The following is a 24,040-nucleotide window of genomic DNA, read 5'->3' as shown; positions in this document are numbered from 1 at the left end:
ATCCAATATAGCAAGAAATTAAGTGTTTTTACAACTAAAGTAAAGCGAGAGACAGTCAATTCATTTTTTAGAATTTCTAAGTAATATACAACTTGTTGGATTATACAACGAAGCGGAAATAATTTCTGTATTGAATTCATATGTAAATTAAACAATTAATATATACAGAGTTTACACGAGTTACCTCTTGAAACGTAAACAAAGTAATTCTATCTCATTGGTCTCCAGTTCCAAAGTAGCATGATCATGACCTCCAAAACATCGTTCAACAGTTCGTGTGGACGAAATTTCAAGGAAAAGGCACCAAATTTTCGGCCAGTTCTATGGAGGAAAAACCCATGTATATATAGACATGTTTTTAGGGTAAAAACCCTTTGCCAAAACTTGTTTAGCTAGAAAAGATTTCATTTATTTCCTATTATTTAGGCACAATAGGCACCACAAAATTTAATTAACAAAACTAGCTAGCTCCCTATATGGAATTAATTTCGAATTTCGAAATTAATATTTACCATAATAAATTACGAATTATTCCACTAAAATTTGTAACTGCACTCCTTAGTTCAATTTTAAAATTCTTTCATAAAACCTTATTTAACTCCTAGTGTTAAGATTCATATACTAATCCATCAAAATAAATTATCGACAATTAAATTTATTGATTACTTCCTCGGGACTTTTGCTTAACTTATTTCATGTTCGGATACAAAATCCACCGGCTGGCTTACACATAAAAACTTATAAGTTTTCATAAAAGAGTATCATCAATCTAAAAACCGAGACATGGATTCTATAAACTAATTACTATTTCGGTAATGTATATCAGTATTCTCCAGTTTACCAAGCTTATTGACCTATGAAAGAATTTCGCCTTTTAATAAATCAAAACAATAAAAAAAACACAACTAATAATACCTATATCAAGATTAAGAGTATAAGTACATTGAATGGACCAGAGAATTATTTCATTATGTCAGCATAAAATACTTATCTCTACTTGATCCGTTCAATATATACAAAATGTATTAACACAAGAAGTCGGAATTAAATCATTCCTATAATCAAGATAAATTATATTTAATCTTGTGTTACAGCCTTTCCGATGGTTTGTCCAATTCTTTCATTAGTTTGTGAACATAAACTTTATGACTTATAAGAACAGGTGATTTGATCTTCCATGTATATGTTAAACTCTATACACTAAATAGTCTATTATATAAGCAAAGGGCACATAAACAAATACAAGATCTATTTAAAACAAAACCTTATTGAGTTGAATAAAGGAGTAAATAATTGTTCCATAAAAAATACTATAACAAATGCAAGGTTTATAGTATCTCCTAACACAACTAGTATTCATCATATTCAAACTCTTGATCAACTCCATACTCCCCAGCCTTAGTCTTCTGCTCATGAAAAAACACAGAGAGAGCAATATGAGCAATCAAAAGGGTATATCACAATCATAATTTACAAAATAAAAATCCCAAAAGAAGCATAAATACCTCTGCAAGCATCCTGTATGTGTTCCTCAATTGAGTATTTGCCTTGCTCAAGAAAGAACTAGGCGACATGGAAATCCTCTATAATAATAACAAAAAAGGATATTGAGCTTAGTCATGAGAGTTTTATTAAATGTATTGATATTTCTATTACAAGGGAAGAGAATCAAACCAATATCTATTGTGTGGAAAACTCACAGTATTAGTAAACTACATAAGTTTGGGTGATTTAGTGACGGTTCAACAAGCATAAAAAGCTCAAAAACAATACCTAAATCATATTATGAAACTATAACGCTCATCTAATTAGTTCGCATGAAGAGTGTGTGCTGATTAATAATAGTAGCAGTATATAATAATAATTAATAAGAATAAAGCAATAATAATGGTCAAATTATAATACAAAATTGTATTAGTATGGTAAATTAAAGGTAGCAAAAGTGTACGGAAAATGACATACAACTAATAATGGTCAAAGCTTTATTAGTTAGTCGTACAGTTTTTTATATAGAGGAAATACAACCGCATAGAACAACACTGGAATGAAACAAAGTAAATTATATAACTTAACCATGAAAAATAAAAATAAATAAGTTTTAGAATATGCGTCATTTACAGCCAAATACCATACGTTTGCAAAAAAATCAGACGATCGACAAGGATTCAAATCAAGATCACTATATGAAATAGGTATATAAGTTCTATGCATTAATGGGTAAATTTCTATTATAGGCATTAGTAATTAACATATAATAATTCATGAATATAAGAGAATTTAATTCTGTGACAACGTACCTTTGTGCAAGCTTCCCTTCTAATGTGAGGTGCAAAAACTCGAAGAGCCACCTTAAATATACGTATATAGATCAAGACATTATCAGTACTTAAGAAGTTGAGGGAAAATAATTAATTTGTGAAGAAGGAAAGAGAAATAAAAAATGAACATACAAAAAGAATACCGAAAATAGAAAATTAATTCAAGGAAAATGAAAATTAACACTATGGATAAACTCTCTCTATATAAAAAAAAAAATTAATCGAGAACTTTAGAAAGCTCACCCTTTCAAATTCGGGTTCATACAAATCTTCGTCGTCTCTAGAAGTTGTTTCTGGCCAAAATTGAAAAATATTATGGAGGTGCTCGTTATCCTGTATTTCCAATCAAATAATTATGAGATTCAATATTAACGTAATTAATATTCAAAATACATGAAAAACTTAAAAGGATGAAACTTACTAACCTTCATGTGATTTATAAAGCCATCGCCTAGATATCTTTTTATATAATTAATCTGTCACAGAAGTTCATTTGAAAGACTTATTAATAAAACTTGATAAAAGCATAACAATCGAAGAAACGTTTTACTTGCAATATGAGATTTTTTGAAGCGAATTTATATTTATTCGGCCCAATTCAGATAAAAAAAAAATGGAAAAAGGTTACCTGCTTCACGAGTGAAAAAGTGCTTAAGGTCAATTCAGTTTCACATATTGTGAGGGTGATTTTCTTATCACTATTATCCTGTAATGAAATTGAAAATTATTAGTTAACAAAACAAGAAAACTTTGTAACTGTTAATTAATTATTGACATAATTAAGTAGGAAATTAAAATACCTCAAGAAGTTTTAAAGCATTTTCTTTGGTAACACTTGAAGCTCTTATCAATATATCATCTTTCATGTCTTTTAAGTTTGCATAATTTTCTGCATCATCTGAAAATTTCTCAAGGCTGCCATTTTCAAAAATTACACCAAGTGCTTCTACGCAGGCACAGTTGACATTTTGATCATAATCTTCCTCTAGTTGTTTCAGCAAATACGAGAACAACCTGCACCAATTTCAAGAGATTTAAATTGAAAATATCTTTGGAAATATTAATTCAAATAAATCAAAAGTCGTACAACTAAAAATAAAAGGTTTACAAACAATAATTTGTACACAATATACCCTTTCCACTTCTTGTGATTAACACACCATCCATTTATTTCTGAAAGGAGGAGAGACCAGGCGGATATTGCTGCAGCAACAACCTACAATATAGCAAAAATTAAAATTATAGGTTCAGAATTCTAGTCTGGTTAAGTTCTGTTAAAATTATTCAATGAATTTCTTTAGATAAATACAAGGTTTAGACCAAAGCTAATGTTCGGCTGAAGGACTTACATTGGGTTTTGTATCTTCATTCATAATTTTCCATATAATCTCCATGGATCTTTCTGTTTCATCAGTATTTTTGGCACCAATAAGGGTGACAATAGCAAAACATTCTAATGCCTGGTAATTTTATTTTAATTTCATGAAATTTGTCAAAAATCCAGATAAACATAAAACTATTTCATATCATATATTTAAAAAATATCAAACACAAAAGTTTACCTTTGCAGAATGAGATGACTTGGATTTGAGAACTTGAGGAAGAAACTCTAGTGAATATTCATATATCTCATGTGCATGATCTCCAGCCCCAAGTGTTATTGCTAACAGTCCTGCATCCCAATCAATTAATGAGTATAACTATAGTATTATCAAGCTATAGACAGGAGCAGAGTTAGAAGCCCAGACCGGTTGAATCTAATAAGTTTGGTTAAATATGGTATTTATGTTAATAAATTCATTAAATATATACACTTATAGTAAATTTAGAACCAAGTTATTAGCACTTGAAGTTGTCTTTCTAAAATCCAGAACCATAAAGTTAAAATCTTGCCTCCAACTATAGAGAAATAATATAATTCAATATCCCTAGTGTAATTTAATGGAAATATGTACAAACCTATAAGTTGTAGTGCAAGATCAATTTCCAAAGCAGAACCTCGCTTCAACGAATTTTCGCATCGGTGTGTTAAAGTAACACAACTGAATAAAACATACACCAATGATTTAATCAGTATATTTCTCACCTAAATATTGTTATCTTCCAATCAAATTACAAAATAAATTCAGCAAAATTAAATATGTTACGTACATATTCTGAGCAAATTCATATCGCACCGCTTTCTTGAATTCAATGATCAATTTGCCTAGTGCGTCTTCTCTTATGGATCCCCTACAATTAGCAAAAAAAAAAAAAAAACAAGGCATATATATAATAGCAGTTATAAATCATTCTAATTTAAAATTTTAAAAGTTTAACTCGGGAAATTGAAGAAAAAGAAAAGTGTAAGAACTTACTTCTTTTTATATAGTTCTTCTAAATAATCACAAACAGTTTTTGATCTTGAAATTGGACGCTTAATGAGCTTTTGACGCCTCTTTCTGGGTTTGGTTCTCTCAAACTCTGTACAATCTGAATCTGTCATTGTTGTTGAATTCTTCACTGAACTTCTCTTGTTACGTACTATGGTATGTGCCTTTGATTGCTGTTGATGTTTTTCTTGCATGATTAATTGTCCCAAGTATTTGTGAATTTGGTTGTCTTTCTATTTATAATGAAAGAAATTTGCATGCGACAAGAAAAAGAAAAAGGGAACGATATTAAGCTTCCTTTATAATTTTTATGTTGGAATTTCCATAAATTGTACTGGTCATTCCGTTTTCAAATTGAGAAAGGATTTGTCTGGACGCTATTAGGTTTAAGACTAAACAACCGTTTTAAACAGTAATTCAAAAGGAGTAATTTTATCTACTTTTATACAGTAGGAAAAAGGAAAAAGGAAAAAGTGGAGTTGTAAAAGGAAAAAGAAGCGAAGTGAAATTAACTTCAGACCATCTACTTTGAAGTTCGGCTGCGTACAAAAGACGTGAGGTTTAAAGTTACGTTTTAATAGAGCTCTGAGTCTGAGTTTGAAACTTTCGAGTCAGAAGTTGATTCAGATACGGCCAAACTTAAAAAATATGAGTATAAATTTTAACTATTCGTTAAATATGGGCTATTTGTGCACTTCCCCCATCACTCGTCGGAATATCTACAGAATAAAGAGTTTCACAACTTTATTGCAATGAGACTCAAATGTGCTTAATAGTGCTGGTGTAAAGATTCGTTAGGATCGGGAACACGGGTAGTGCAGAATTTAGCCAAGTAATGTTATAATGATTATAACAAAGACAATGCAAGTTGATAATAACGGTAATTAAATCATATAAAGAAAGCACCAATTTAATGTGGTTCGGTCAAGATGACCTACGTCCACACAAGCGGAGAGGAGCAATTTTATTATAACAACCGGTACACAAAAGAGAGTACAAAATTAGATATGAAACTCTAATTATTCCAAAATATATCCCAAAAGAATAACCTCGCAACAATCACCCACAAAGAAGAGATTCACTAAAAGTATTTCCCAACACTAATTCTATGGAATATGGAATGTAACAAAACTCTTTATTACAAGAAAACTCAAAAGGAGTTTCTATTCAAAATGTGGGATGATTAAAATGAAGTAAGATGACCCAAATTTATAAAGCAAAATTCTTGGTCCTCAAAGAATAAGAGAAAGTACTTTTATTCTTTGGTTCCACTAGAATGCTTGGCTCCAAGTTTGAATACTTTGGCTCCAAGATTAGCCATAGACAAATTTAGGCCATGTCTTACAAATCTCCACCTTGGCCTAAATTGAATGATATAGTTATTTTACTCCACCTCCGAAAAGCCTCAATGAGTTTATGTCAAAATTTAATGCCGTCAAAATCAGACAAGTTGTCTGATACCGAAACTGTAGTAGTGCCTATAACAGTAGATCCCAATAAAGTATACAATGAACCAGATCTGTGTGCTTTCATGATCAGAAGAGCACCTTGAAAAAAAATTTGAACTCCACCTTCACCAGTGAATTTGCACCCAAGAGATTCTAAAGTGCCCAAAGCGATGAGATTTTTCTTCAACTCAGGAACATATCTAACATCGGTGAGAATTCTCACCACACCATCGTGCATTCTGATCTGAATTGTACCTTTGCCAATAACGTTACAAGTAGAATTGTTACCCAATTGCACAACCCACCTTCAATTGAATCATATGTAGAAAATAAGTCCCTGCTGGGACACATATGATACGAACAATCGAAATCTAAAATCCACTCATTGTCTTATCTGAAACTAGTTTTAGTTGCTAAAAGTATAATTCCCTCAATCTCATCAGTTGCTACACTAACTACGGCGGTGTAAGTATCTTTGTGCTCATTTTTCCTTTCCTTATGCTTTTCTTTATTTTTCAGCTCATAGCATTCAAAGATAATGTGACCTTTCTTATGACAATAGCGACACTCTAAATTAATGTATCTGGATGTTGAGTCGGATTTACCCCTAACAAACAAGCCAACTTCCGCTTGAGTTCCACTAGCTTCCCCAGTAATATCACTATCTATCTGTTCTTTTGATTTTAAGATAGTTTTAATATCCTTATAAGATGGATTATCGTTAGCATAAAACATAATATCTCTTATATGCTTAAAAGATAGAGGTAAAGAACAAAGCAGTAACACGACTTAATCCTCATCTTTAATTTCAGCGTCTATATTACTCAAATCTATAAGAATGGAATCAAAGATGTCAAGATGAGAGGGAATAGAGATACCTTCACCCATACGAATTGTATAAAGCTTCTGCTTCAGGTGAAGTCTATTTTCCACCGTCCTCTTCATATACAAGATTTTTAATTTTTCCCACATGCCTTTGGTTGTGGTTTCTATAGAAACTTCACGTAAAAGTAAAATCTCATTTGAGAGATTTAAGATAATATCTGATTTTGCCTTTTTATTTATGACGACAAACTCCCCGTCCGTCATTTTATCATGCTTCTTCTCGTTTCCTTGCAACGCCAAGTCTAAACTATCCTAAACTAGGATAGCTTCTATCTTTAATTCCCACATCCGAAGTTTGCACTTCGATCAAATTTCTCAACATAAGTCTTTGTTAAAGTCATATTGGCTACTGAATCTAAGTCGGTTAGATCTGGCTCTTGTACCAATTTGTTAGGATCGGGACCCCGAGTAGCGCAGAATTTAGCCAAACAACATTATAATGATAATAACAAAGACAATGCAAGTTGATAATAACGGTAATTAAAGCATATAAAGAAGGTGTCAATTCAACGCGGTTCGGTCAAGATGACATACGTCCACACAAGCGGAGAGGAACAATTTTACTATAATAACCGGTACACAAAAGAAAGTAAAAAATTAGAGATGAAACTCTAAGTATCCCAAGATATATCCCAAGAGAATAACCTCGCTATTCACTCACAAAGAAGTGGTTCACAAATATAACAAAACTCTCTTTTACAAGAAAACTCAAAAGAGTTTCTATTTAAAATGTGGGATGATTCGAATGAAGTAAGATGACCCAAATTATAAGGCAAAAGTTCTTGGTCCCCAAATAAAGAAAAAAAGAATAAAAGAAAATACTTTTATTCTTTGGCTCCAAGCTAGAATGCTTTGGCTCCAAGATTAGCCATGGACAAATTTAGGCCATGTTTACAGTGTAACGTTAGTATTTGAAGTAAAGTTGTTAAGCTAGATTAATGGTTTATGAAATATTTAACTTTCTTTAGGATAAATTTACTATTGTACTATGACGGCATATTAATTTATGATCACTTGGGTGTGTTTGGTATAACGGAAAATATTTTCTTGGAAAACAAGTAGTAATATTATTCATTTTCCGGTGTTTGGTATGCAAATTAAGGAAAATGACTTCTCAAGAGTATTCATAAATAAATTTAGATATAATAAACATGAAGCCATAAACTTTCAAACCAACAACCTTCCGAACCCACAAATTTCATAAACTTTCGAACCGCTAAACTTTCGAAACCGCGGAATTTCGAACCCGTAAACTTTATAATTTCCAAACCCGTAAACTTCCAAACACATAAACCTCCGAACTCATAATTTTGGAACTTGTAAAATTTTGAACCTTTAAACCGATAAATAAAAAAATTAAAACTGAAAAATATATTTAAAATTTTTTTTTCCGGAGGGGGAGGGGGCGGGGGGTTTGACAGTAAAACGAAAAAAAAACAGAAATTTAAATTACAAAAAATAAGTAAAAAAAAAATTTGTGCAGGGAGTGGGGGGGAGTTGGGATGGGTGGTGGGTGGTACAGAAAAACAAAAAAACGAAAATTTGAAATTGCAAAAAAAAAATTTAGGTAAAAAAATAATTTTTTTGCGTGGAGGGGTTTGGGGTGAGGTGGAGGGGCAGTTTTTAAGAATTTAGGTAAATTCTTAAAAATAATTTAAGAAAATATTTTCTTAGAAAACAAGTAGTAATCTTATTCATTTTCCGGTGTTTGGTACGCAAATTAAGGAAAATGACTTCTCAAGAATATTCATAAATAATTTAGATATAATAAACATAAAGGCATAAACTTTCAAATCAACAACCTTCCGAACCCACAAATTTCATAAACTTTCGAAACCGCGGAATTTCGAACCCATAAACTTTATAATTTCTAAACCCGTAAACTTCCAAATACATAAACCTCCAAACTAATAATTTTGGAACTTGCAAAATTTTGGACCTTTAAACCGATAAATAAAAAAATTAAAACTGAAAAATATATTTAAAAATTATTTTTTCCGGAGGGGGGGGGGGAGGTTGACAGTAAAACGAAAAAAAACAGAAATTTAAATTACAAAAAAAAGTAAATTTTTTTTTTGTGCAGGGAAGGGGGGTTTGGGGTGGGTGGTACAAAAAACGAAAAAACAGAATTTGAAATTGCAAAAAAAAAAAATTAGGTAAAAAAATAATTTTTTTGCGTGGAGGGGTGTGGGTGGGGTGGAGGGGGTAGTGGGTGGATGGTAACGGAAAAACTGAAATTTGAAAAAAAAATAAGCTTTTTTTGAAGATAGGGGGTGGGGTGGGTTGGTGAAGGTGGGAAAGGTTGAGAAGGAGTTTTGGAAAACATCCCTAAGATGGCGTTTGTTTATTTACACATTCAGATTCTTCCCAGTTTAAGGATATATTTCATCGTCCATGTCCTTTCCTTTTTGTGGTTGAGGCCTTGAGGGTGGTGTCTAGACTGCGCAACTCAATTATTCCACTGGATATCTACTACTTCAACAACAACAACAACAACAACAACAACAACAACGACCCAGTATAATCCCACAAGTGGGGTCTAGGGCGGGTAATATGTACGCAGACCTTACCCCTACCCCGAAGGGTAGAGAGGTTGTTTCCAGGAGACCCTCGGCTCAATAAAACAACAGGAGCCGATATATTAGTACCATAAAAATGCATAATAAAATAACAGCATAATAAGAGATATGAAATACAGAATACGAAATACGAAATAGATGACTGGTATAGTAAAACTAGCAGGTAAAGCCCTGCATCAATAGACGACCAATGACATTCTCAGTCTAACTCCTAACTGGCTAGTCTCACTCTATTGTGCTGTAGAAATATTCATAACTCTCCCCTAACCCACAACCTTAATGCTCGACCTCCATAATTCCCTGTCAAGGGCCATGTCCTCAGTAATCCTAAGTCGCGCCATGTCATGTCTGATCACCTCTCCCCAATACTTCTTAGGTCGTCCTCTACCTCTCCGCATGCCCACTACAGCCAATCGCTCACACCTCCTCACCGGTGCATCAGTGCTCCTCCTCTGAATGTGCCCGAACCATCTGAGTCTTACTTCCCGCATTTTGTCCTCCATGGGGGCCACGTCCACCTTCTCTCGAATATCTTCATTCCTAATCTTATCCATCCTTGTATGCCCGCACATCCACCTCAACATCCTCATCTCTGCTACTTTCATCTTCTGGATGTGTGAGTTCTTTACCGGCCAACATTCAGTTCCATATAACATGGCAGGCCTAACCACTGCTCTATAAAACTTACCTTTTAGTGACAGTGGCGCTTTCTTGTCACACAAGACTCCTGACGCTAACCGCCACTTCATCCACCCCACCCCTATACGGTGTATGACATCCTCTTCAATCTCCCCGATCCCCTGAATAACCGATCCAAGGTACTTGAAACTACACCTCTTGGAAATGACTTGAGAGTCAAGCCTCACTTCAACTCCCGCTTCCGTCGGCTCAACTCCAAATTTGCACTCGAGGTATTCCGTCTTCGTCCTGCTCAACTTGAAACCTTTAGACTCAAGAGCATGTCTCCAAATCTCTAGCCCCTCGTTGACGCCGCCTCGTGTCTCGTCAATTAGAATAATGTCATCAGCAAATAGCATGCACCATGACACCTCCCCTTGAATATGATGAGTCAGTACATCCATCATCAGGGAGAATAGGAATGGGCGGAGCGAAGACCCTTGGTGCAACCCCGTAATAACTGGAAAGTGTTCAGAGTCGCCTCCTACTGTCCTAACCCGAGTCTTAGATCCCTCATACATGTCTTTAATCACCATAATATAGTCAATCGGGACCCCTTTATCCTCTAAGCAGCTCCATAAGACCTCCCTAGGAACCCTATCGTACGCTTTTTCCAGATCAATAAACACCATGTGGAGATCCTTCTTCCTATCCCTGTACTGTTTCACCATCCTCCTAATAGGGTGGATAGCTTCTGTGGTAGATCGCCCCGCATGAACCCGAACTGGTTGTCTGAAATAGACACCGTCCTTCGCACTCTCATTTCTACCACTCTCTCCCAAACCTTCATGGTATGACTTAGTAATTTGATGCCCCTATTGGATATCTACTACTTCCCATTGGCATATGTATTAAGTAATTCTGTGTGCCCATCAAGACTTAAAATTGGGTTCAAACTCTAAAAGGGCAAGTATATCCATGCAAAAACATTCAATGCAAAGGCTTCCAACTACCCAATTTTGTCATGTTACTTGCACATTCATTCCACATACAATCTGAGGTTGTATTCTATCAGCAGTGGAAATTGTTTAAGTTACACAATAGACCAACCAAATATTGGGACCTTACTGAGACCCTACCTCGTTGCTTGAATATACTAGACACGTTCCCAGTTCAAATTAGTACCATCTATTTCTCTACCAATCCCATCATCTTGCCACTGTAAAGACCCTGTAAAAGACAGAAGTCATGAAAAAATTTAACAGTGCAAACAAGGTCCTTGGTCAGTTTTGACACTGAAAGTAGATTGAACTTGAAGTCTAGCACATATAGAACATCTTTTATCCTCTGTCCCTCTAGGATTATTGCACTTCATATATCTGTTATTTGTGATTTGTTTCCAGTTGGAACTTGTACCTTTCTACCTATCTGACTTCCTAGCTTATTGATATCAACTAGTTTCTCCTTGCAGGATGTGATACAATCAGAGGCCCCTGAGTTAATGATCTATTCAAAAAGACAATCACTTGATAGCATGGAAACAATACCTGTCATGTTGACCTTACAATCAGCAGTTGAAGATTTGTTTAGCAAGTCTACAAGTTGTTTATACTTCTCCTCTGTAAAATAATGGCCTTAAGACTGGTCTTCAGTAGAGTTGTGTCCTTCAGCAGAATTACTTCCTTCGACTGCTATATTATTTGCCTAAGTTTTGAAGCCACCAGAACCCTTCTCATGCATTGACTTTCTTTTTCTTTTGAAATCGGGTGGATATCCCACAATTCTGTAGCAATTCTCCTTTTGATACCCTTTATACCCACAATGTTCACATACTACATCAAGCCTTTTGCCTTTCATCATTTGTCCCCTGCCAACTAACATGGTCAATGGCTCATTATTCATATCCATTACACCAAGAGCCCTTTGGCTTTCTTCTTGAATCACTAAGGCATATGCCTCATTATTGATAGCACAGGAGTTTTTAACAAAATTTGACTGCGAACATGAGCATAAGTCTCATTTAATCCTACTAGAAATTGTACCAGACGCTGTTGATAAATCATTTCAAAAAATGGTTCTGATTCCTTACAATTACATCCTTTACCTGGTATTAAAGTGTCTTGTTCATCCCAAGAATCCTTCATTTTAGTAAAGTATTTGGTAACATAATCAGTACCTTGAGTTCGGGTTCCGATCTGAGTCCAAAGGTGATAGAATCTAGTCAAATTAGATTTTCCAAACCTTTCCTTGAACTCAGCCTAGACCTTCGTTGCATTTGATGCGTAGACGATGCTCGACAATAGCTGCTGCTACACACATCTCCCAATCTACGAGAGAACCATAGCATTACATTGTTCTCACAGATCTGCTAATTCTCCTTTGTATAAACTCTTCACACATGTTCCTTCTACAAAACCTAGCTTGTTCTTTCCCAATAAAGCCAAACGCATCGATCTACTTCACAATCCATAATTTTCAGGACCTGTTAGCTTGATATCTATTAGAACTGCTCCAGGCGTATCGAATGGTTGAAGATAGAGTGGATGACGATGGTCAATTTGAGGTGTTGAGGTATCTCCCATGGCGGACTAGCTGGTTGAAGGAGAAGAAGAGAAGCAGATTCAGAGCCCTAATCGCTACTCTGATACCATGTTAGAAGAATCTAGAAGCTAAGAAGAGAGAATCAAAGCTGAAGAAATGAAATCTCATTAGCATTTTTTATTCTTCAATGTACAGCAGTGTGTATTTATACATTGTATCAACTAACCGACTCAACTAACCGACTCAAATACAAAGGTCACGTGAGTCACGTGACTTCAATAATAACATAAGAGAAAATTCAAGAAAAAGAAAGCACAATGTCAAAGTAACAACTACTGTGACTCCGTCACCGTGAAGAACGTGAAAATAAGAGACATGAAGGAGTCGGTTTCATCCAATATAGCAAGAAATTAAGTGTTTTTACAACTAAAGTAAAGCGAGAGACAGTCAATTCATTTTTTAGAATTTCTAAGTAATATACAACTTGTTGGATTATACAACGAAGCGGAAATAATTTCTGTATTGAATTCATATGTAAATTAAACAATTAATATATACAGAGTTTACACGAGTTACCTCTTGAAACGTAAACAAAGTAATTCTATCTCATTGGTCTCCAGTTCCAAAGTAGCATGATCATGACCTCCAAAACATCGTTCAACAGTTCGTGTGGACGAAATTTCAAGGAAAAGGCACCAAATATTCGGCCAGTTCTATGGAGGAAAAACCCATGTATATATAGACATGTTTTTAGGGTAAAAACCCTTTGCCAAAACTTGTTTAGCTAGAAAAGATTTCATTTATTTCCTATTATTTAGGCACAATAGGCACCACAAAATTTAATTAACAAAACTAGCTAGCTCCCTATATGGAATTAATTTCGAATTTCGAAATTAATATTTACCATAATAAATTACGAATTATTCCACTAAAATTTGTAACTGCACTCCTTAGTTCAATTTTAAAATTCTTTCATAAAACCTTATTTAACTCCTAGTGTTAAGATTCATATACTAATCCATCAAAATAAATTATCGACAATTAAATTTATTGATTACTTCCTCGGGACTTTTGCTTAACTTATTTCATGTTCGGATACAAAATCCACCGGCTGGCTTACACATAAAAACTTATAAGTTTTCATAAAAGAGTATCATCAATCTAAAAACCGAGACATGGATTCTATAAACTAATTACTATTTCGGTAATGTATATCAGTATTCTCCAGTTTACCAAGCTTATTGACCTATGAAAGAATTTCGCCTTTTAATAAATCAAAACAATAAAAAAAACACAACTAATAATACCTATATCAAGATTAAGAGTATAAGTACATTGAATGGACCAGAGAATTATTTCATTATGTCAGCATAAAATACTTATCTCTACTTGATCCGTTCAATATATACAAAATGTATTAACACAAGAAGTCGGAATTAAATCATTCCTATAATCAAGATAAATTATATTTAATCTTGTGTTACAGCCTTTCCGATGGTTTGTCCAATTCTTTCATTAGTTTGTGAACATAAACTTTATGACTTATAAGAACAGGTGATTTGATCTTCCATGTATATGTTAAACTCTATACACTAAATAGTCTATTATATAAGCAAAGGGCACATAAACAAATACAAGATCTATTTAAAACAAAACCTTATTGAGTTGAATAAAGGAGTAAATAATTGTTCCATAAAAAATACTATAACAAATGCAAGGTTTATAGTATCTCCTAACACAACTAGTATTCATCATATTCAAACTCTTGATCAACTCCATACTCCCCAGCCTTAGTCTTCTGCTCATGAAAAAACACAGAGAGAGCAATATGAGCAATCAAAAGGGTATATCACAATCATAATTTACAAAATAAAAATCCCAAAAGAAGCATAAATACCTCTGCAAGCATCCTGTATGTGTTCCTCAATTGAGTATTTGCCTTGCTCAAGAAAGAACTAGGCGACATGGAAATCCTCTATAATAATAACAAAAAAGGATATTGAGCTTAGTCATGAGAGTTTTATTAAATGTATTGATATTTCTATTACAAGGGAAGAGAATCAAACCAATATCTATTGTGTGGAAAACTCACAGTATTAGTAAACTACATAAGTTTGGGTGATTTAGTGACGGTTCAACAAGCATAAAAAGCTCAAAAACAATACCTAAATCATATTATGAAACTATAACGCTCATCTAATTAGTTCGCATGAAGAGTGTGTGCTGATTAATAATAGTAGCAGTATATAATAATAATTAATAAGAATAAAGCAATAATAATGGTCAAATTATAATACAAAATTGTATTAGTATGGTAAATTAAAGGTAGCAAAAGTGTACGGAAAATGACATACAACTAATAATGGTCAAAGCTTTATTAGTTAGTCGTACAGTTTTTTATATAGAGGAAATACAACCGCATAGAACAACACTGGAATGAAACAAAGTAAATTATATAACTTAACCATGAAAAATAAAAATAAATAAGTTTTAGAATATGCGTCATTTACAGCCAAATACCATACGTTTGCAAAAAAATCAGACGATCGACAAGGATTCAAATCAAGATCACTATATGAAATAGGTATATAAGTTCTATGCATTAATGGGTAAATTTCTATTATAGGCATTAGTAATTAACATATAATAATTCATGAATATAAGAGAATTTAATTCTGTGACAACGTACCTTTGTGCAAGCTTCCCTTCTAATGTGAGGTGCAAAAACTCGAAGAGCCACCTTAAATATACGTATATAGATCAAGACATTATCAGTACTTAAGAAGTTGAGGGAAAATAATTAATTTGTGAAGAAGGAAAGAGAAATAAAAAATGAACATACAAAAAGAATACCGAAAATAGAAAATTAATTCAAGGAAAATGAAAATTAACACTATGGATAAACTCTCTCTATATAAAAAAAAATTAATCGAGAACTTTAGAAAGCTCACCCTTTCAAATTCGGGTTCATACAAATCTTCGTCGTCTCTAGAAGTTGTTTCTGGCCAAAATTGAAAAATATTATGGAGGTGCTCGTTATCCTGTATTTCCAATCAAATAATTATGAGATTCAATATTAACGTAATTAATATTCAAAATACATGAAAAACTTAAAAGGATGAAACTTACTAACCTTCATGTGATTTATAAAGCCATCGCCTAGATATCTTTTTATATAATTAATCTGTCACAGAAGTTCATTTGAAAGACTTATTAATAAAACTTGATAAAAGCATAACAATCGAAGAAACGTTTTACTTGCAATATGAGATTTTTTGAAGCGAATTTATATTTATTCGGCCCAATTCAGATAAAAAAAAAATGGAAAAAGGTTACCTGCTTCACGAGTGAAAAAGTGCTTAAGGTCAATTCAGTTTCACATATTGTGAGGGTGATTTTCTTATCACTATTATCCTGTAATGAAATTGAAAATTATTAGTTAACAAAACAAGAAAACTTTGTAACTGTTAATTAATTATTGACATAATTAAGTAGGAAATTAAAATACCTCAAGAAGTTTTAAAGCATTTTCTTTGGTAACACTTGAAGCTCTTATCAATATATCATCTTTCATGTCTTTTAAGTTTGCATAATTTTCTGCATCATCTGAAAATTTCTCAAGGCTGCCATTTTCAAAAATTACACCAAGTGCTTCTACGCAGGCACAGTTGACATTTTGATCATAATCTTCCTCTAGTTGTTTCAGCAAATACGAGAACAACCTGCACCAATTTCAAGAGATTTAAATTGAAAATATCTTTGGAAATATTAATTCAAATAAATCAAAAGTCGTACAACTAAAAATAAAAGGTTTACAAACAATAATTTGTACACAATATACCCTTTCCACTTCTTGTGATTAACACACCATCCATTTATTTCTGAAAGGAGGAGAGACCAGGCGGATATTGCTGCAGCAACAACCTACAATATAGCAAAAATTAAAATTATAGGTTCAGAATTCTAGTCTGGTTAAGTTCTGTTAAAATTATTCAATGAATTTCTTTAGATAAATACAAGGTTTAGACCAAAGCTAATGTTCGGCTGAAGGACTTACATTGGGTTTTGTATCTTCATTCATAATTTTCCATATAATCTCCATGGATCTTTCTGTTTCATCAGTATTTTTGGCACCAATAAGGGTGACAATAGCAAAACATTCTAATGCCTGGTAATTTTATTTTAATTTCATGAAATTTGTCAAAAATCCAGATAAACATAAAGTTTCTGTTTTGTATCATGAAGTTTATTCTAATGCCTGGAATTGAAAATGTGGAATTTTGCCAAGGTGGAGATTTGTTGAAGTTTGGCAAAATGCCAAAGTCCCACATTGGTTGGGAGTTAAGTTTGGGGGGATTTTTCCCCTATAAAAGAAGGCCTAATGTTTAGGATTGAAACACACCTCTCATTTGCCTTCTCATCTGTTTAAGGCATTTGTATCTTCTCTCTTTAGTATTATTTCACTTGTATTTTTGGAGTGGAATAAAATATTTGGTTGTGTCCGAGGAGTAGGCAAAATTAGCCGAACCTCGTAAATTCTGGTGTTCCCTTTATTATTGCTTTATTGTCTTATTTATTATTTGGTGGTTGTCATAATTTTTGGTATAGTAGTTGTGACTTATTCACACTCTATACATTTGGCTTCCGCAACAATTGGTATCAGAGCCAAGGTACTGTCTAAGTATGCTCTGTGGTTGCAGCATAGTCTGATCTTCCACATCAGAAAAGATTTATCTTGGTAACTGAGTCAAGGTTCTGTCTGAGTATGCTCTGTGGTTGCAGCTTAGTCTGATCTTCCACACCAGAAAGGAAATAATCTTGATTTGTGTCGTCAGCTATTAAATAATATTTGTGTCAAAGATGGGAGACAATAAACAAGAAGAATCTACATCAAGTGTCAACAATACGTCATCATTGGCATCTTCGCTTATGACAAGAATTGTGTCAAATGCGAAATTTGAGGTCGAAATATTTGACGGGTCCGGACATTTTGGGATGTGGCAAGGCGAGGTTCTAGATGTCCTTTTTCAACAAGGGCTAGATCTGGCCATTGAAGAAAAGAAACCAGATGTTATTGGAGAAGAAGATTGGAGAATTATCAACCGTGTTGCTTGCGGTACCATTCGATCCTACCTTGCTAGAGAGCAGAAATATCCATACACAAAGGAAACTTCTGCAAGTAAATTATGGAAAGCACTGGAGGATAAATTTTTGAAGAAAAACAGTCAAAATAAATTGTACATGAAGAAGAGACTGTTTCACTTCACCTATGTTCCTGGTACCACGATGAATGAACATATCACCAGTTTCAATAAGTTGGTTACAGATTTGCAAAATATGGATACAACTTATGATGATGGTGACTTGGCCTTGATGTTGTTAGCGTCACTTCCTGGTGAGTACGAGCACCTTGAAACTACTCTACTCCATGGAAATGACGAAGTTTCTCTCAGAGAAGTTTGTTCGGCTTTGTACAGCTATGAACAAAGAAAGCGAGAAAAACAGAAGGGCGGAGAAGGAGAAGCACTATTTGTGAGGGGTCGTCCTCAAAATCAAACGAGGACAAAGAAGGGAAGATCCAAGTCAAGATCCAGACCCAGCAAAGATGAATGTGCCTTTTGTCGAGAAAAAGGGCACTGGAAGAAAGACTGTCCGAAGTTGAAGAATAAGGCCAAACATAACAATGGAAAGGCCATTATGGATTCAAATGTAGCTGATTGTGATGATTCAGACTTCTCATTAGTTACAACAGAGTCATCAACATCATCAGACATATGGTTGATGGACTCGGCTTGTAGCTATCATATGTGTCCCAACAGGGACTGGTTCATGGAATTTCAAGAAGGAGAATATGGAGTCATCCACACAGCGGATAACAGCCCTCTTACCTCATATGGCATTGGTTCAATACGATTAAGGAACCATGATGGAATGATCAGAACATTGATAGATGTTCGATATGTACCGGATTTGAAGAAGAATCTCATCTCTGTGGGAGCCCTAGAATCAAAAGGGTTCAAAATCATTGCAGAAAATGGAGTGATGAGAGTATGCTCCGGTGCACTAGTGGTAATGAAGGCTAATCGGAAGAATAATAATATGTACCGCTATCGTGGCAGTACAGTTATTGGGACATCGACAGTAACATCCAGTGACGACAAAGAGGCAGAAGCAACCAAGCTATGGCACATGCGCTTGGGACATGCTGGAGGAAAATCCTTGAATACTCTATCAGATCAAGGATTGTTAAAAGGAGTAAAGGCTTGCAACTTGGAGTTTTGTGAGCATTGTGTCAAAGGGAAACAGACAAGGGTTAAATTTGGTACAGCGATCCATAATACTAAAGGCATTTTGGATTATGTACACTCTGATGTTTGGGGTCCTTCCAAAACACCTTCATTGGGTGGGAAGCACTATTTTGTAACCTTTGTTGATGATTTTTCTCGAAGAGTGTGGGTGTATACAATGAAAAACAAAGATGAAGTGCTGGGAATTTTTCTCAAATGGAAGACGATGGTGGAGAATCAAACAGGCAGGAGGATCAAGTGTATTTGCACAGACAATGGAGGTGAATACAAAAATGATCATTTCAATAAGGTCTGTGAAAATGATGGCATCGTCCGACACTTCACTGTTAGACATACACCACAACAGAATGGAGTGGCAGAACGTATGAACCGGACCTTGCTGGAGAAGGTACGGTGTATGTTGTCCAATGCTGGCTTGGGCAAAGAATTTTGGGCTGAGGCAATTACATATGCATGTCACCTCATTAATCGTCTACCATCTGCTGCTATTGATGGCAAAACACCATTTGAAAAATGGTACGGAAAACCTGCTGTAGATTATAACTCTTTGCACGTGTTTGGCTCAACTGCATATTATCATGTGACGGAGTCAAAATTGGATCCAAGGGCAAAGAAGGCTATTTTTATGGGAATTACTTCTGGAGTCAAAGGATATCGCTTATGGTGCCCTATGACAAAGAAAGTAATATTCAGCAGAGATGTTACCTTTGATGAATTTGCTATGGTAAATAAGGTAACAGAAGATACCAAACAAAATGAAGGTGCTTCTAAGCAGGTGGAGTTTGAGGGAAAATTTATTTTTCCTACACAAGAAGCAGAGGAGGAAACAAATGAAGATTACCCTCTGGAAGGAGAGCCAGTAGAGGAGATTCCAACTCAGGAATCTCAACAACAACTTGAATCAATAGCAACCAGCAGGCCAAAAAGAACAATAACGAAACCTGTTCGTCTCATAGAGACGGTTGCTTGTGCAACCTCAATTGTAGCTGATGATGTTCCTACTACTTATAAAGACGCTGTCCAAAGTTCAGAAGAAGATAAGTGGAGGATTGCCATGAATGATGAAATACAGTCCCTTCATCAGAATCATACATGGAGATTGGCCAATCTCCCGAAGGGAAAGAAAGCAATTGGGTGCAAATGGGTATTTGCAAAGAAGGAAGGATTTCCTAACCAAGTAGATGTTCGCTACAAAGCAAGATTGGTGGCCAAAGGATATGCTCAAAAGGAGGGAATTGATTATAATGAAGTGTTTTCTCCAGTTGTAAAACATTCCTCCATTAGAATTATGTTGGCTTTGGTAGCACAATTGGATTTGGAACTAGTTCAGATGGATGTAAAAACTGCGTTTTTACATGGAAACTTGGAGGAGGAAATCTACATGACTCAGCCAGAAGGATTCAAAGTTGCTGGAAAAGAAAATATGGTGTGCAAACTTGAAAAATCGTTGTACGGATTGAAACAATCTTCTAGACAATGGTACAAGCGATTTGACGAGTTTATGTTGCGGCAAGGGTACAAGAGAAGCAAATACGATCATTGTGTGTATTTGCACAAGCTTAAAGATGGTTCCTTTGTATATCTTCTCCTATATGTTGATGATATGTTGATAGCTTCCAAGAATTCGGAAGAAATTGATAAGTTGAAGATTCAACTGAAGAAGGAGTTCGAGATGAAGGATTTGGGTGAGGAAAAGAAAATTCTTGGCATGGAGATAATTAGAGATAGACGTTCAAAGAAACTCTGTTTATCTCAAAAGGAATATTTGAAGAGAGTACTTCAACGTTTTGGCATAGATGACAAGACTAAGCCAGTTAGTACTCCACTTGCTTCCCATTTTAAGCTAAGTACTACTATGTCGCCAATGGATGAAGCTGAACGAGAGTATATGTCAAAGGTACCATACGCAAATGTTGTTGGTAGCTTGATGTATGCAATGGTTTGCACAAGGCCTGACATTTCACAAGCTGTTGGAGTTATTAGCAGATATATGCACAATCCAGGGAAGGAGCATTGGCAAGCTGTGAAGTGGATTCTACGGTATATTCATAATACTGTAGATGTCGGGTTAGTTTTTGAGCAGGAAGACAATCAGTTTGTAGTTGGATATTGTGACTCAGATTTTGCGGGTGATATGGACAAACGAAGATCAACTACTGGTTATGTGTTTACTTTTGCAAAGGCACCAGTTAGTTGGAAGTCTACTTTGCAGTCAACAGTTGCTTTGTCTACAACAGAGGCAGAGTACATGGCTATTACAGATGTTGTGAAAGAGGCAATTTGGCTTCAAGGATTGCTAAAGGAGCTTGGTGTTGAACAAAAAGGTATCACAATTTTTTGTGATAGTCAAAGTGCTATTCAATTAGCGAAGAACCAAGTTTATCATGCAAGGACGAAGCACATTGATGTTCGGTATCATTTCGTACGAGAAATCATAGAAGAAGGTGGAGTCACGGTGAAGAAAATTCATACTACAGAGAATCCTGCTGATATGCTGACAAAGGTGGTGACTGCGGTCAAGTTTCAACATTGTTTGGATTTGATCAACATTGTTGAACACTGAAGATTGAAGATGAAGACACAACCAAAATTTGTTATTGAGAGAGAATTGAAAATGTGAAATTTTGCCAAGGTGGAGATTTGTTGAAGTTTGGCAAAATGCCAAAGTCCCACATTGGTTGGGAGTTAAGTTTGGGGGGGATTTTTCCCCTATAAAAGAAGCCCTAATGTTTAGGATTGAAACACACCTCTCATTTGCCTTCTCATCTGTTTAAGGCATTTGTATCTTCTCTCTTTAGTATTATTTCACTTGTATTTTGGAGTGGAATAAAATATTTGGTTGTGTCCGAGGAGTAGGCAAAATTAGCCGAACCTCGTAAATTCTGGTGTTCCCTTTATTATTGCTTTATTGTCTTATTTATTATTTGGTGGTTGTCATAATTTTTGGTATAGTAGTTGTGACTTATTCACACTCTATACATTTGGCTTCCGCAACAAGCTAATGTTCGGCTGAAGGACTTACATTGGGTTTTGTATCTTCATTCATAATTTTCCATATAATCTCCATGGATCTTTCTGTTTCATCAGTATTTTTGGCACCAATAAGGGTGACAATAGCAAAACATTCTAATGCCTGGTAATTTTATTTTAATTTCATGAAATTTGTCAAAAATCCAGATAAACATAAAACTATTTCATATCATATATTTAAAAAATATCAAACACAAAAGTTTACCTTTGCAGAATGAGATGACTTGGATTTGAGAACTTGAGGAAGAAACTCTAGTGAATATTCATATATCTCATGTGCATGATCTCCAGCCCCAAGTGTTATTGCTAACAGTCCTGCATCCCAATCAATTAATGAGTATAACTATAGTATTATCAAGCTATAGACAGGAGCAGAGTTAGAAGCCCAGACCGGTTGAATCTAATAAGTTTGGTTAAATATGGTATTTATGTTAATAAATTCATTAAATATATACACTTATAGTAAATTTAGAACCAAGTTATTAGCACTTGAAGTTGTCTTTCTAAAATCCAGAACCATAAAGTTAAAATCTTGCCTCCAACTATAGAGAAATAATATAATTCAATATCCCTAGTGTAATTTAATGGAAATATGTACAAACCTATAAGTTGTAGTGCAAGATCAATTTCCAAAGCAGAACCTCGCTTCAACGAATTTTCGCATCGGTGTGTTAAAGTAACACAACTGAATAAAACATACACCAATGATTTAATCAGTATATTTCTCACCTAAATATTGTTATCTTCCAATCAAATTACAAAATAAATTCAGCAAAATTAAATATGTTACGTACATATTCTGAGCAAATTCATATCGCACCGCTTTCTTGAATTCAATGATCAATTTGCCTAGTGCGTCTTCTCTTATGGATCCCCTACAATTAGCAAAAAAAAAAAAAAAACAAGGCATATATATAATAGCAGTTATAAATCATTCTAATTTAAAATTTTAAAAGTTTAACTCGGGAAATTGAAGAAAAAGAAAAGTGTAAGAACTTACTTCTTTTTATATAGTTCTTCTAAATAATCACAAACAGTTTTTGATCTTGAAATTGGACGCTTAATGAGCTTTTGACGCCTCTTTCTGGGTTTGGTTCTCTCAAACTCTGTACAATCTGAATCTGTCATTGTTGTTGAATTCTTCACTGAACTTCTCTTGTTACGTACTATGGTATGTGCCTTTGATTGCTGTTGATGTTTTTCTTGCATGATTAATTGTCCCAAGTATTTGTGAATTTGGTTGTCTTTCTATTTATAATGAAAGAAATTTGCATGCGACAAGAAAAAGAAAAAGGGAACGATATTAAGCTTCCTTTATAATTTTTATGTTGGAATTTCCATAAATTGTACTGGTCATTCCGTTTTCAAATTGAGAAAGGATTTGTCTGGACGCTATTAGGTTTAAGACTAAACAACCGTTTTAAACAGTAATTCAAAAGGAGTAATTTTATCTACTTTTATACAGTAGGAAAAAGGAAAAAGGAAAAAGTGGAGTTGTAAAAGGAAAAAGAAGCGAAGTGAAATTAACTTCAGACCATCTACTTTGAAGTTCGGCTGCGTACAAAAGACGTGAGGTTTAAAGTTACGTTTTAATAGAGCTCTGAGTCTGAGTTTGAAACTTTCGAGTCAGAAGTTGATTCAGATACGGCCAAACTTAAAAAATATGAGTATAAATTTTAACTATTCGTTAAATATGGGCTATTTGTGCACTTCCCCCATCACTCGTCGGAATATCTACAGAATAAAGAGTTTCACAACTTTATTGCAATGAGACTCAAATGTGCTTAATAGTGCTGGTGTAAAGATTCGTTAGGATCGGGAACACGGGTAGTGCAGAATTTAGCCAAGTAATGTTATAATGATTATAACAAAGACAATGCAAGTTGATAATAACGGTAATTAAATCATATAAAGAAAGCACCAATTTAATGTGGTTCGGTC

At 34.4% G+C, this 24,040-nt stretch overlaps 2 protein-coding genes across 3 annotated transcripts; both read right to left on the bottom strand.

Annotated features, from left to right (window-relative positions):
- Window positions 1-1,206: 1,206 nt before the first annotated feature.
- LOC142174807 (uncharacterized) lies at window positions 1,207-4,958 on the bottom strand. 2 transcript variants are annotated; one of them, XM_075241075.1, is made up of 13 exons: window positions 4,676-4,958; window positions 4,470-4,550; window positions 4,278-4,360; window positions 3,881-3,990; window positions 3,668-3,778; window positions 3,452-3,534; window positions 3,119-3,332; window positions 2,947-3,024; window positions 2,744-2,794; window positions 2,562-2,651; window positions 2,298-2,348; window positions 1,506-1,583; window positions 1,207-1,406 (listed from the first exon to the last, which is right to left on the bottom strand). In XM_075241075.1, the coding sequence occupies exons 1-13, from the start codon at window positions 4,882-4,884 to the stop codon at window positions 1,350-1,352; spliced, it is 1,296 nt and encodes a 431-aa protein (XP_075097176.1). In that variant the 5' UTR covers window positions 4,885-4,958; the 3' UTR covers window positions 1,207-1,349. The 2 variants fall into 2 exon arrangements, with proteins under 2 accessions (XP_075097176.1, XP_075097177.1); XM_075241076.1 differs by lacking the exon at window positions 3,668-3,778 and having other exon boundaries at window positions 4,676-4,956.
- A 9,401-nt stretch (window positions 4,959-14,359) lies between these two features.
- On the bottom strand, window positions 14,360-23,385 carry LOC142174472 (uncharacterized). Its single transcript, XM_075240272.1, has 14 exons — window positions 23,100-23,385; window positions 22,894-22,974; window positions 22,702-22,784; window positions 22,305-22,414; window positions 22,088-22,202; window positions 16,819-16,937; window positions 16,603-16,685; window positions 16,270-16,483; window positions 16,098-16,175; window positions 15,895-15,945; window positions 15,713-15,802; window positions 15,451-15,501; window positions 14,659-14,736; window positions 14,360-14,559 (listed from the first exon to the last, which is right to left on the bottom strand). The coding sequence occupies exons 1-14, from the start codon at window positions 23,306-23,308 to the stop codon at window positions 14,503-14,505; spliced, it is 1,419 nt and encodes a 472-aa protein (XP_075096373.1). The 5' UTR covers window positions 23,309-23,385; the 3' UTR covers window positions 14,360-14,502.
- Between the last annotated feature and the right edge of the window lie 655 nt (window positions 23,386-24,040).

This window comes from Nicotiana tabacum, chromosome 20, assembly GCF_000715075.1.
Source record: "Nicotiana tabacum cultivar K326 chromosome 20, ASM71507v2, whole genome shotgun sequence".
Classification (NCBI taxonomy): Eukaryota; Viridiplantae; Streptophyta; class Magnoliopsida; order Solanales; family Solanaceae; genus Nicotiana; species Nicotiana tabacum.
The sequence above is the reverse complement of the archived record's forward strand: the minus strand, read 5'-3'. Positions and strand labels throughout refer to the sequence as shown.